Here is a 15,530-nt window from a genome sequence, read left to right as displayed (position 1 = left end):
GCACTTCACAGCCTGATAATACAAACAGTCCCCCTCTTTGCTCCTTCCCAACTTTGACTCTCTTTTAACTCCAGACCCGGAAGTATTTCATCAGTTGCATCCAAGAATCACTTTTTGGTCCAGCAGGGCTACAATGGTCCTTGTAACGTTACTCTCCAACAGCTCACCCTGGTGGCCACCGGAGAACTTGACAGGGCAGGCCCATAGGACCACAACTCCTATGCTGCCCTGCAGGTGTCCATAATGGGGCTCGCCACACAGTGTAAAGGGGTGTGCTCTGCCCATAGAAGGCAGTTGCCCACTGTGCAGTCCTTCCCTCTTCCCAAGTCCAACCCCATGCTCTGCTCAGTGATTTTTAGAATGCCAGCCCTGTTGCACCCGCAGTAACATTCCTTCCACACCCAGGCCCTGGCACAGAAGTGAAATACTGTTATTCCTTCCCTGACCTTCCCATATTAAGTTCTCCTGGCATGATAAGTGAGTGGGGTCCACACTAGCTGGGGTGCCAGCTCTTCCCACACAATATCCATTAGTAAATAAAATTTCCAAAATAAATCGACTGGCCCAGATGATCAGGTTTAATAAAAACGCCTTTGTTCTGCTTACTCAAAGCAGCACACACTTTGTGACCAAGGGCATATACAGAGAAGAACAACTCAGAGCCGGAAAATGAAGTGTCACTGATAAAATAAAAGTAGTTACATTACCTGTTAAATGACCTCATTTAAAATATGTTGTACGAGAAAAGGAGTCCCTTAATGACCAGTATTCCCTGAACTGATCATGTGACTGACTTAATAATGAGCAACAGATAAATCAGGATAACCTATAAGATGGATACGCTGTAGGGCAGAACCTCCTGATTCCTATCCCAGCAATCAACAAAAAAAGCCACCAATGAATGCAGCATTAATAAATAAAGAAAATAAATTAATTTCAAAGAGGATCAATGCTTAAGCGTTATTAGTAAGCTTCTTCTAAGGCTAAGCTAATGCAATCTTATTGCACTTTCTTGCATCCAGTCTGTCACTCGTGATTTTTTTTTTATACTGTTTACACCAATGAGAATGACCTTCAGTACTGGAAATCATAGGGATAATGTACTTTTTTCCATACTTTTTAAAAAGAGAAGCAGCAAGACAATCATATTTATTCAGGTCAAGTGAAGGGTACAGGTATCGACTGTCTAACAGATGGCTGAGAGAGCTGCTTTATTCTCCATCCTTCCCTCCATACTTATCTAAACTCCACTGTAAAGCTGCAGTCTCTGTCTGAGCCCAAATGTCCTTTTAAAAATATTCAGTCAGTCATTTTTTAACCCACATGGGGGTGCAGGAGTCTGTCTCCCTGTAAAATGCTGTCTTGTGTAAAATATAGTAGGTGAAGGTAGGTTGCATGCAGCATAGCATTTAATAAACATCAAAACCTTCTGCTTTATAACTACAAAGCTACTGTGATGAACTAGGGGTGCTAAGGCATGTACGTCCCAAATAGATGCTTTGAAAGCCAGGGGGTGTACAGCTTCTCAAACCCCAGACACAACAGACACTGAGCCCAAGTCTAGCACACAACACCTTTATTGAGCTGTGGGAAACGCTTCTCTCTGCCTCTCTTTTTCTCTATCCACCTCCACTGCTCCTTGCAAAACTTCATCCACCTCCTCCCAACTCTGGCTTCTTGAGTTGTGACAGCTGTCCTGTTTTATTGAGCACCCGGAAGCACTCAGGTGTTCCACAATCTCCTTCTGGCTGCACTTCCGGGTGTGACGGCAGCCCTGCAGAGGTGGGCTCAGTCGTTCTACATACGCCCCCTGGTGCTGGCCACAGGCCCCAGCAGGGTTGAGCTTCCCTGCTCCATGGCACTGTAGCAAGCTAGGGGTACTGTCCTCTCAGTGGCGTAGCTAGGATGAGGCGGTCTGCCCTCGGTGGCACATTTTTGGGGACGGCATTATTGGCCTAATTACAATTCATGTGTAAGCAGCAGGGTTCAGAAAAATATCACTAATGAATGAAAAAAGTAAAATTCTCTGATTTTTATTCACAAATGCTTCAAAAATAATTTTCAGACTGTCCTTCTGTGACGGCATCAGACACAGCAGTTGAAATTTATGAGGCAATAACAAAAATAAACATAAACACTGATAATAATTTCTCGGAAAATAAACAACTAATTTACAATTTATAATTTTGTTTCGTTATCAATCCGAATGCGTTCTTGCTCTATGCAGAAAACATCCCCACCTATCACTTGTACACGACTCTGGTTCTGGTTTTCTAATAATTAGAACATGGCTTATCAGTGCGTCTGTACTTTATTCTTGTCTGTACTATATTCTAGCTTTTAAATAATTATATGTGAAAAATTATTGCTGTTTCTCTATATATGAATAAATCTATGCAAAATTTATCTCTATATGTCATTTTAATTTTCTGTTTAAATAGGTTAACATATTCAGATATGTTGGAGGGCGGCAAATTGAAGCACCACCCTACCCCGAGTGGCATGAACTCGAGCTACGCCACTGTGCCTTCTGTCGCTCTGTCCAAGTTCCACCATTCCCTACGTCCTGCATTACATTACAATGCAAAAGCAACTCCAGTACTGCCTACTAGAGGGGGATATACAAACAAACCCTGGCTAGATGAAAGTGTCAAACACAAGAACTTTAATAAAATAAAAAGGTTTTATTCTTCACAAAATTGCTCTGTCGCACAATGAAGCTCAGTAGAATACAATGGTAAAATGCAGTTGCCTAAAAATGCAAGGTAAACACATGGAAATCCTAAGGTGAAGTCAAAAAAACAGCACAGAGGTCAACCATCTAGTGAACTCAAAAAGCATAAGCACAGGATAAATACAAGAACTCGCCAATCCTCCCTAGAGCAGGGGTCGCCAACTGCGGTAATGGAGGACCATCGTGGCTGCAGGTTTTCATTCTAACCCTTTTTTTAATGAGTGCCCTGTTTGTGCTGCTAATTAAGTTCTTGTGAATTCATTTTAATTGACTTGTTTTTTAAGATTTGTTCCCCAGAATTTCTTCATCGTTCCTCTGAATTGCTTCATTTCTTTCCTTAAATGGCACACAAACAGAAATTAAGTATGAAGTGAGTGAGCCAACATATATTTTCAGATATTGTATGATGGACACCAGTTGTTTTGGTTCATTTTGTATCTCATTATTGTTTGGCTGCTAATTAAGGAAAAAGGAACAATTAAGGGGTCTGTGTCTTCAAGAGCAAATCAATTAAAATTAGTTCGAAAGAAGTTAATTAGCAGCAAAAGCAGGTCACTCATTAAGAAAGGGGTGAGAATGAAAACCTGCAGTCACAGTGTTCCTCCAGGACCGGAGTTGGCGACCCCTGCCCTAGAGCATTTGAAATGAACTGCCAGGAAATGCTGTCCCACCCAATAAATCCAAACAGCAGAAGACCCTCTGGATTTATGGGGAGTTCCTCGTGGTTCATTTTGAATGCTCTAGGAAGTTTTGGTGAGTTTTTGTGTTCCCGCCTATTGGGGGAACCAACCCCAAAACACATGGGTCATAACACAGGTAGTGTAAATACAAGATCAGAAATGATGAACAATGCAAATAGATAGATAGATAGATAGATAGATAGATAGATAGATAGATAGATAGATAGATAGATAGATAGATAGATACTTTGCTAATCCCAAATAGTCAACAAAAGCCAAATTAACATACATAAATGGCACAAAAATGAACAAAAGAAGACATGATATAAGCCTTGGAACCCAAGCCAGGGGTGGAACCCTGGCTGAAACAGCACAGCTACATAATAGTGTGAATAGACATGATCTTGTTGTGAACTAGGAGTCCCAAAGCATGTAGTCCCAAAAACACTTCCAAAAATTCTCACTAGAGGTGGGTATCACCATAAAAGCCTGACTAATAAGACACTCTGAAAAATAAAATTTCTTTAATGCCATTTTATGGTTCTTTACTCAGTTCTGTGGACCCTTGTTGAACCTTTGCTTGACAAAGCACTATTTCATTCTGGGAAGGATTCTTTGCATATCAGTTTGGTTCTTTGTGCTTTGAAAAACTGAACTTATCCACCTCTGTGTTTTTGAGCATCAAGAGTCCTTTTAAAATCACAACCCATTGCTACTTCACAACTCTGTTACTACCTCATGTATTTATTGTGTAAAGCCTGTTACAGGTCTAAATAAAAAAGAGTTCTTTCTGGAACCTACATGTGGATGGGTGTTTTGGAAAACAAAAATAGTTCCCCTATCGCATTGCCCTGAAGAACCATTCTGGCACTTTTATTTTTAAGAGTATACGGTAAGCACAGAGTCTTTAAAAATAAAAGGTGTGAACGCTAGGTGTCACTGTTGCCCCTTTAAACCCAACAGACAGACACACAGGACACCAGGTAAAAGCACCACAGTTTTCTTCTTGCACAGTGCTCCCTAAGTACCACAGCCACCATAACACAATCAAATAACAGAATAATTATAATTCTGTTCTCCTCCACACCACCCAGCAAGCTTCATCCACCAATCACCTGACTCTGTCTCCCTTGCCGGGTTTTCAGCAGTCCTTTATATATGGTTTGACCAGGAAGTGCTTCCGTCCTTCCGTCCAGGTGACTTGCCAGCACTTCCAGGTCAGATGGTGAACTTGAGTTTCTCGTTAGCCCGTAAGTACTTCTGGACTCCCATCCTCATGACTTGATAGTAGTTCTGGGCTATGTAGGAAATAAGAGTCCCATGGTCTTCTCACAGCTTCCCCTGGTGGTGCCACGGTACCCAGCAGGGCTGCGATACTGAACTCCAAAGTCCATGATGTCCTGTGGGAATCTGGGGCACTATTAAGCTTTAGGGAAGCTGCCATCTAGCGCTTTGGGGGAGGCAGTGTCCAAAAGTAGCTTCCATTCCCCAATCCTTCTATCCTCAGGGCATCCCGGCTGGGCTGAGCTACCAGCCGTCCCTTACAAAGGTTTTATTCTTCACAAAACAGCTGGTAACAAGAATGAAATCTCTGTTGGAACACAAAAGGCAAAAAAGGAGTTGTAATATCAAAGACAATCCAAAGCAAACAAGCCCCAATACAGATATGCAAAGAATCATGAAAATGAAGAGCAAAGTGGTCAAAAACCCAGAAATCCATTAAATCACTTAAACACAAGTAAACTCAACACTCCCATGCACGTTCAAAATGAGCCACCAGGAACTATGGGAGACCCTTTGGATTTATAGGGTGGAGGGCAGTTCTTGGAGGTGATTGGCAGGTGGCCCTGCCACCTAGGGGACTACCCACAAAACATACAGACCATAACATACATAAACAAACTCAAAAACCAAGAATAATGCACATAGTTCACCAAAGTCACATTAACATAACACATAACACACTAGCCAACCCGCAGCGTAGCATACGCCGCATAATTATGTATTGATGGGTGAACACTTCCTGAAAGACAGAGTTGTCCAAATGGGGTGGGTTTGAGTATACGACTGTAGGTGAATGAAAAGATGGAACTCTGGAGAGGGCAACATACAATTGTCCGTGACTGACAATTGGAACACCACCGTCGCATGCTGCATACAGCGATTCACATCTGCGACAAACATGATTTTTCTAAGATGGTCCTGTCGCGTCCACCCTCGCACTCGAAGCATACACACTGCCTGGTCATGTGCCCGCTCGCAAGAGCAACTCACAGAGACCCACCCACCAACTGTAAGACTATGGGATACCCCTCGCAAACTGTTTTACACGCTGCATACAGCGATTCACATCTGCGACAAACATGCTTCTTCTTAGATGGTCCTGCCGCGTCCACCCTCGTTCTCGAAGCATACACACTGCCTGGTTATGTGCCTGCTCGCAAGAGCAACTCACGGAGACCCGTCCACCAACCCTAAGACCATGGCGTGTAAAACAGTTTGCGATGGTGGACGTGGTCGTGCGTCGTAACCGAAAAGAATAATGAAAAGTCAATGTGGCTCAGAGGTGCATGTGGAGTGTAGCATAAACGAACGCAAATGACGCCCTGTTTTGTGAGTTGCTGCGTCCGAGTTGATGGGCGTGGCTCTGCGAGTTGTCGTCGTATCCAATGGTCTTAGAGTTGGTGGGCATGGCTCCGTCCTGCGTGCTCCATGGGTGTCTTGCTCGCTGGCGGCTTAGTGAATTACTGTATATATATATAGATAGATGTATTTGAATCCGAGCCAGTGGAGGAACCCTGGCTTAGACATGACAGTTCTATTGCGTTATTGGATCACCTGTTACATGCACTGAACATGAAAACTACCAACTAACCTCTTTTGTTTCTATCTTAATGGTGGATAGGAAGAAATGTCCGAACCAGTCATGTAACTGTTACCTGTAACCTCTTACCTGTGTCACTGTCTGTATTGCACCCCACATATTGAACCCTAGAGAACCTCTGATGGTAGGCTGCATGCTGACAGGGGATATCCTTATTTTTACTCCATTAATTCAACCCACTCTACCACCAACAGAAGACTTCACAAAGCATTCTTTGTGCTAAAGAAACTGCAGCTAGACAAGGAATGGGCAATCTAGGCCCTCAGCTACACTAATACTTATCAGACAGACATAATGATTTAAGCTTTCGTTTCAAAATGTATTTATTTGCATCAAAACAAATAGCAGCAAATACAAACATTGCAAATAATTAGACAACCTTGCTGGATTCATGTAGTCTTTATGCAGTCCCAGATTCATGTTCCCAAATGGCCCAGTTCCTTTGTTACTGATTATACATCCTTAATCAAAAAGTGAAAAGACAGATTTCTTGGCAGAGACGGAGCTCCTTGGAAAGTGTCCAGCATCTAAGCAGATGAAAAGCTCCACTTAAATGTCAGTGGCTTTTCTCAACATGTCAGAAAGGCAACAAAACACCAACTGAACTAAAACTCAACTAAAAAAGTGAACCGAAAAACTAAAGTGTTTTTCAAAAAGCTCTTCTAAAAGGCAGCTACTCTCTTCCCCTTTCTTGCACAAAGTGAGCAGACTCTCAAAACACAAGAAAGTTATCACTCAAGCTCAAGGTTGATTCCCATGGGAGTACAAAGCTGTATTAACCTGCAAAAAGACTGGCTATACAAAACATTCCTAGATCTGACTTTGTGTTTCTGCTTTCCCAGAATACACTTTACTTCTGTTCAGTTTGACAGTTCTTTTTGGCCTTGGCCATTTATCTGAAATCTCTCAGTTGAAAAAGTAAAAAGGTGACACAAACATAAAATGAAACAAGACTGCAGGTCTCAAAATATCCTAAACCAGACAGCACTCACCAGCTCTGGAACCCAAAAGCAGACTTCACCTTAGGCAGCCTGACCCCAAACTCAACAGGCAGACGTCAAGGCCTGTAGATGCCCAAATGGGGTTTGGGCTTTAAATTTAAAATATCCCAAATGTACAAAAAATATCATTCAAGGGAGAAGAAACTATAAAACATCTTGCTTAAAGGACAAGGCCAACAAAGAATCTTTATAAATAAAGAATTTGTAAACAAAAATAAAAAAGATCAAAAATGGAAATGGATAATATAAGGGCAAAAGGATTTGCCTAATAAAGCAATTAAAAACAAAAGTTCAAATGCGAAATTTAATTATTACTCATTATTAGTCTAATGCTCCTCTCCACAACGACTAACAACATTTGAGATGCAAATGCTTACATTTCTTTTATTATTCTAATTGGAGCACAGTCAGATGGTCATACAATGTCAGTTGTGAGATTTGAAGCCACAACCTCTGGGCTTGAAATTCAAAGTCTTCCCCATAACACTGGAAGTCCAAGGGATTTGAAGTTTGAGGCCTTCATTACACCAATTCTTCTTTCTTCTTCCTTTATATACAATACAATACAATACAATTTATTTTTGTACAGCCCAAAATCACACAAGAAGTGCAGCAATGGGCTTTAACAGGCCCTGCCTCTTTACAGACCCCCAGCCTTGACTCCTTCCGGTTTCTTGGCGTCCTTATCTCCACTGACATCTCCTGGACAGACAACATCACAGCAGTCATCAAGAAGGCTCAGAAGCGGTTACACTTCCTGAGGGTCCTCAGAAAGCACAACCTGGACTCCAACCTGCTACTGACCTTCTACCGCTCGTCCATTGAGATCCTGCTGACGTACTGTATCACAGTATGGTACGGCAGCTGCACCATGGCAGACAGGGAGAGACTTCAGCGAGTAGTAAAGGCAGCACAGAAGATCATCGGCTGCCCTCTTCCCTCCTTGATGGACGTTTACATCTCCCGCTGCCTCAGCAGAGCAAAAAACATCATTAAGGACAGCTCCCACCCTGGCTCTGATCTGTTTGACCTGCTGCCCTCAGGGAGGCGCTACAGGTGCATCACAACAAGGACAAACAGACTCAACAACAGTTTTTTCCCAAAAGCCATAACCATTCTAAACTCACACATGCACTGACTACACAGTCTAACCCCCCGACCCCTGGACTTCCTTCTATCCATCAACTGTGCAATAGCCAATAGCTAAATGGTACTGATAACAACTGTGTAATATCTGCATACTGTACAATATCATTACTCTCAGGGTCCAACATCCACTACTCACTGCACATGATCATCATTATTGTGCAATATTTAAATTATGTGCAATAACCCAATAGTGCAATACAGTAATCCCTCCTCCATCGCGTGGGTTGCGTTCCAGAGCCACCCGCGAAATAAGAAAATCTGCAAAGTAGAAACCATATGTTTATATGGTTATTTTTATATTGTCATGCTTGGGTCACAGATTTGCGCAGAAACACAGGAGGTTGTAGAGAGACAGGAACATTATTCAAACACTGCAAACAAACATTTGTCTCTTTTTCAAAAGTTTAAACTGTGCTCCATGACAAGACAGAGATGACAGTTCTGTCTCACAATTAAAAGAATGCAAACATATCTTCCTCTTCAAAGGAGCAAATAAATCAATAGGGCTGTTTGGCTTTTGAGTATGCGAAGCACCGCGGCACAAAGCTGTTGAAGGCGGCAGCTCACACCCCCTCCGTCAGGAGCAGAGAGAGAGAGAGAGAGAGAGATAGAGAGAGATAGAGAGAGACAGATAAAAAAATCAATACGTGCCCTTCGTGCTTTTAAGTATGCGAAGCACTGTTCAGCATGTCGTTTCAGGAAGCAGCTGCACAAAAGATACCAACGTAAAGATAATCTTTCAGCATTTTTAGACGAGCGTCCGTATCGTCTAGGTGTGCGAACAGCCCCCCTGCTCAATCCCCCTACGTCAGGATCAGAGAAAGTCAGAGCAAGAGACAGAGAAAAGTAAGCTGGGTAGCTTCTCAGCCATCTGCCAATAGTGTCCCTTGTATGAAATCAATTGGGCAAACCAACTGAGGAAGCATGTACCAGAAATTAAAAGACCCATTGTCCTCAGAAACCCGCGAAGCAGCGAAAAATCTGCGATATATATTTAAATATGCTTACATATAAAATCCGCGATGGAGTGAAGCCGCGAAAGGCGAAGCGCGATATAGCGAGGGATTACTGTAGTTATTTATTCTTTCCAGTATTTAAATGATGTGTAATAACTCGATTTAGTTATTATTATTTCCATTTGTATATAGCGTCACAGAACTTTTTTTTCTTTTTTTGCAACTTTTTGCACCATTTATTTATTTGTTTACTTACTTGTTGTGTTCTACATATATGTCTGCATTGAAGGAGCTGCTTTTAATCTCATTGTACATGTGTATAGTGACAATAAAAGGCATTCTATTCTATTCTATTCTATTCTATTCTATTCTATTCTAAGAAGACAAGGAAAAACTCCCAAAAATCCCTTGTAGGTAAAAAATTGGAAGAAACCTTGGGAAAGGCAGTTCAAAAAGAGACCCCTTTACAGGTAGGTTGGGCTTGAAGTGGGTGTCAAAAAGAAGGGGGTCAATACAATACACAGAACAGAACAAATCCTCAATACAGTATAAAACTACATTTTTTTCAAGTGCAGAGCAGAATTTAATAGTAGATCATATCACATAGTATGAATTAGAATTTGTTTAGAGTCCTGGAGACCTCAGCCATCAAGCAACTCCACCATTTGGCCATTCCACACCTGAAACAGTGCTGGGCCTGCCAATCCGATGAAAGGACCTCTCTACCTCACGATTCCTGTGATCCTCCATCAGGGATGACTTTACCTTAGGCAGGCAAAACAACTTGGCAGGTGGGCCGTGGCACAGAGTGCCACATTTGAGTACCGAGAAGAGAAACAGAACAGGTGAGGGCTAGTAACAAATTATAACTATCATGTTATTTATGTTTTAGTGCTAATGACTAACATCAGAGATGCAGTCTGTACAGTTAATCGGCAGCTCTAGTCAGGGTGTGCTAAACTGAAGTAGTGAGTCTTCAGCGGGGATTTAAAAGCTGAGACCGAAGGGGCATCTCTTATAGTAGCAGGTAGACCCTTCCACAGTTTAGGGGCTTGGTAACTAAAAGCTCGACCTCCAACTGTTATTTTATTAATACTTGGAATTATAAGCAGACGGCCATCTTGAGATCTTAATGTGCACTCTGGTTTGTAAGTCATGATAAGTTCAGACAAGTAAGCCGGACCTCGGCCATTTAAGTCTTTATATTTAAAAGGAGGATTTTCAAATCTGCCCTAAACTTAACCGAGAGCCAGTGTAAGGATTTAAGAACTGGAGTTATGTGTTCGTATTTTCTTGTTCTTGTAATAATTCTTGCAGCAGCATTTTGAATTAACTGGAGGCTGTATAAAGAACACTTTGAACATCCAATGCACACCACATTGCTGTAGTCAATCCTACTAGAAATAAATGCATGAATTAATTTTTTCAGAATCCTGTTTATTTTATTTCCTATACATTTTTTCCCACTTCTATGTGGGGTCAATGTGCTTGATGAACCTTCTCCAAACAACTCAGTCCTGCACCTTCTCCTCAGTAAGGCCTTTCTTCTTCAGAACTTCTTTTACTTAATCCATCAGTCTCTGGTATTCCCTCTCTTGCTTTCTCTCTTCCTCTGCACTTCCATTCCCATCACTCTTTTTCTCGTCACATGTCCATACCACTTCAACTTACTTTCCAGTACTTTCTTAGATATCTCTCTCACTTTTGTTGTACCTCTGATGGTCTCATTTTGTATTCTGTCCTTTTTTGTAACTCCACACATCCATGTCAACATTGTCATTTCTGCCACATCCAACTTCTTCTCCTGCACCCCCTTTACTAACCACATCTCGTGTCCATACATCATTGCTGGTGTTACCATGGTCCTAAAAACCTGACCTATAACCTTTTCCTTAATTCTTCAATCACACAATACTCCTGATACCCTTTTTCAATTTTCCATCCACACTGCACTCTATGGATTATCTCATTTTCCATATCGGGTTATCTCTAATCCCATGTGTTTAAATTCATGCACTCTTTTCACTCTCCCTGCAGTCAATCTTCTGAATCCTGATCATCTTTAAACATCAGATATTCTGTCTTGTTCTTCCTATTTATCATCAGTCCGCCATCTTCCAAAGCCCTTTTCCATTCTTCCAACTTCCTCTCCACTTCCTTTTTTCTCGTGTTACACAACACAAATGTCATCAGTAAAAAGTCTGAATTGGGGTGATTGGTCTTTTATCCTATGACTCGACACATCCATGAGGTGAGGACTTCATGAAGATCCCTAGTGCAGACCTCCTCTAACTAAGATCTTGTCTGTTACCCAATCTCTGTTTTTACCTCACTCCCTCAGATTTCCCAGACAATCCTCACACACTTCTCTGGTCCACCTTTCTCTCTCTCTTTTTATATGTTGGAGCATTTTGCCAAAAGAGAACTCCAGAAGATTACTTTTTGCATTATTAAAAAACTAGGCTTCTGCCTTAACCGGGTTGTTCTCCTTAACACGATTCCGTGTGTGCTTCTAAACTTACTGGTTGTGCCTGTTGTAAGAAGCAAATCATAATAATAATAATAATAATAATTCATTACATTTATATAGCGCATCACTCAACATCAATTAAAGAAGGAGCTTGATTAAAGGAACAAATACAAAAAGAGGCTTAGAAAAGTAGTGAGAGACAAATTTCCCACAAATAAACAAATAAAGTTACATCTATCTATCTATCTATCTATCTATCTATCTATCTATCTATCTATCTATCTATCTATCTATCTATCTATTATATAGTGCCTTTCATATCTATCTATTGCGGTGGATGGCTAGCTGCTCAACCTGGCTTGGATGCCCAAAGAGGAGAAAGATCAAGGAAAGCAGCTACAGAGGGACACTGCCTTCCCCAAGATGCCAGACGGCAATGTTCCTGCAGCATGGCGGTTCCCCAGGTTCCCACAGGGTACCATAGATTTGGAGTTTATCTTCTCAGCCTTGTTGGATGCCGTTGGTGTCACCTGGAGATGCTGCAGAGGAACTTGGAGACTCATATCTTTTCCATAGCCCGGAAGAACTATCAAGTCACGGGGACAGAAGTTCCAAAGTAAGGGATTGTCACATGAACGGAAGAACCGAAGTAATTCCGGGTCAAGGACTATATAAAGGACTGTTGGAGACCCAGCAAGCGGAGTTGGGAGGTAGTAGGACAGAACTTGCTGGGAGGTGTGGAGGAGAGATTTGTGCTGGTTGATGGTATTTATTATTATTGTATTGCCTGTTTATGGTGACGGAACTGCTTCAGGGCACTACAACAAGAAGAAAATAATTAAAAACCTTTTTGGTTTCCACCCAGGGGGGTAACCGTTAACATTATATAAAGTTATTGTCTGTTTTTACCTGCATTACTATCAATCTTTAACTTAATATTGTTTTTTGTATCTGTAAGGTGCTGCTGGAGTAAGTGAATTTCCCCTTGGGATTAATAAAGTATCTATCTATCTATCTATCTATCTATCTATCTATCTATCTATCTATCTATCTATCTATCTATCTATCTATCTATCTATCTATCTATCTATCTATCTATCTATCTATCTGTCGACAGCAGGTGTTAAACTAAATTATGACATTCAACCTGTTATTTTTTTTTTGCTATATCAGGATTGCCAATGTTTTGGCAAATTCAAATATACTCATGAAGGACTTGAAAATCTATATGTGTAATTGAAATTCTGTTTTTCAGGTATTATTTTTACACTTTCACCTGATATGGACAGAGAAATAAAAGATCAATACTTGGTAATCATACAAGCAAAAGACATGGCTGGACAGAGTGGTGGTTTCTCTGTGACGACAACCGTGACAATTAACTTGTCTGATATTAATGATAATAGTCCTAAATTCCGAGAGAGTAAGTATTTTTTTAATGTTTCTTTTAAACAACACACTGATCCTTTTCAATTTCACATTTATAGCCATTGATGGAAATGTAGCTTTGGAAATAACAAAAACGTGTAACTTCAAAAGTGGACACAAATCAATTTTTTTATGATTTGCTTTTAAAGGTTAACTTATTTTTCCTGTTAGTAGTTCAGAATCTAAGAAACAGATTTTGAAAAATACCTAAATAATCTTAATAGTAAATTAGTTACCACTGCCACTTTAAAGATGGAGCATCCTTGGTCTGAGTCACACTCTGTGTGACCGGAAGTGGGCATTGCAGCACGCCAAACCCCCAGACACAACTTCACAGCACAGACCTGGGTTCAAATAAAAGACGTTTATTTCAGACAATACATCCTCAGGGTTTCAGTTTCCTTCCTTCTAGAACGCACATCGAGTAATAAGTTTCTCCTTTTACACCTTCCATGCAGTCTTATCCACATCCTCCCGAGTCTGACCGCTCATTGGACAGAGGCAGCCCTTTTAGGCCAGACCCACGAATACTCCAGTGTCAAGGAGGAAGTACTTCCAGGTCAGGGGGAAGTTCTTGAAAGTAGGGATAGCCCTACCCAGCAGTAAGCCCGGTCAGTGTCCGGAGAATCCACGGCACTATAACTCCCAACATGTCCTACAGGTAAATGAATAGGCATATTGGCCCAGGAATTCTGCCCCCGAGTAGGTTGGGGTGATCAAGTACTTTTTGAATGCAGTTCCCACCTTTCCATCCACTATACTGGCCTCCCTAACAGTTCAGCCCTGCTGTTCATTACACTCATCAATCTGGATTGACAATTGAGGTGAATGGCATGGACGAGCTTGATGGGCTGAATGGCCTGTTCTCAGATTTTCTATTGTTCTAATGTATGAAGTTTGAACATTCTCTCTCTATACGTATCTGGGTGGTTTATACTCTGACAATCAAATAGAAGAATGTGACTCTCAGTGAAGTGTTGTATCAATCATATGCTTTGCAGACAAGTTCACTATTGTACTAAACCTTTGATTTAAGAAATTAGAATCTAGGGACAGAACAAGTTCAGATAAAACAAGTCAATGTTGTAACCAGTCAAAATCTAATAAGGCTAAGAATGTGAAAGTATAATTATGATCAAGAAATGGAGTGTAAGGATCAGCATCTAAAAGTTCACGTAACCTCAGGCCAAGATATCAGACCCCACAAGATTTTCTAACACAGAGAGACTTTTAAAATAATATATATATATTATATATATATATAAATACATTTTAAAAACCACACTTACATTAAGTTAAAAAGTGTACTAAAAAGTAAAAAATAAGTCTCTCATACATCACTTGTAAAATAAAAGGTGGGCGCTTTTGCTAAAATTTTAAGTGTTTTTTGAATGTTGATTGATGAAAAGCACCCACGCTTTTATTTTACGAGTGATGTATGAGAGACTTATTTTTTACTTTTTAGTACACTTTTTAACTTAATGTAAGTGTGGTTTTTAAAATGTATTTTTTATATATATATTATTTTCAACTTTTTTTCAACTTTTTAGTCTTGGGTTTGTTTTAGTATAATTTTGTAATCAATATTTTAACGCTTCCTTTAATATTTCTATCCGTTACTAGCGCCATCTATTGGTGAATTCTTTAACTATTCTTCATATGAATATTTCATGTCTTAATTAACTGATTATTGATTCATGTTTTGCCATTGGAAGTGAGTAAGTGTGCAACATTTCAAGTCATTTGGACAATAGGAAGTGGGTTAAATATCGATTACAAGATTTGTGCCAGACAACAAACAGGTGAAGTTAAAAGAAGCATGGTAAAAAGCAATAAAAACACTAGAGTTCTAGGGTGAATCCACAAACTTGGTCAAACCAGAAGTGCCATGGGCTCACCTTCACGCCTCTTAAACGATGGCGTCACACAGTCCATGACTGCAGATGTCACCTGTAACAATCATACAGGGACACCAGTTTGACAATGAATGAAGTGTTTTATTGTGTGAAACCCTTACAAAGAAGTGTTTCCTACACCACAACCACACTCTAAATCAACACTCAGTAAACTCTGCCGTCTCTCCTCTGCTCCTCCAGCAAGCTTTGTTTTCTTCCTCCCGACTCTTGCTCCTGGAGCTGAGGCAAGCAGCTCCTTCTGGGTGAGGTCAGATGCTGACAAAGAAGGGATCGCTAGTCCCTTCTGAGTACCCTGGCAGCACCCATGGAACC

The 15,530-nt window shown here is 40.8% G+C and overlaps 1 protein-coding gene across 4 annotated transcripts in view; it reads left to right on the top strand.

The window, feature by feature from the left end:
* LOC114653860 (cadherin-7-like) overlaps positions 1-15,530 on the top strand; it is a 149,669-nt gene that overhangs the window by 76,191 nt on the left and 57,948 nt on the right. For all 4 annotated transcript variants that reach the window (XM_028804426.2, XM_051929252.1, XM_051929251.1 and 1 more), the window contains one exon: positions 13,130-13,297. In XM_028804426.2, coding sequence (XP_028660259.2) covers positions 13,130-13,297 — 168 coding nt within the window. The remainder of the gene's footprint in view (positions 1-13,129; positions 13,298-15,530) is intronic.

Source organism: Erpetoichthys calabaricus, chromosome 6 (assembly GCF_900747795.2).
Source record: "Erpetoichthys calabaricus chromosome 6, fErpCal1.3, whole genome shotgun sequence".
Lineage (NCBI taxonomy): Eukaryota > Metazoa > Chordata > Cladistia > Polypteriformes > Polypteridae > Erpetoichthys > Erpetoichthys calabaricus.
Note: the sequence above shows the minus strand (reverse complement) of the source record. Positions and strands in the feature narration are given on the sequence as shown.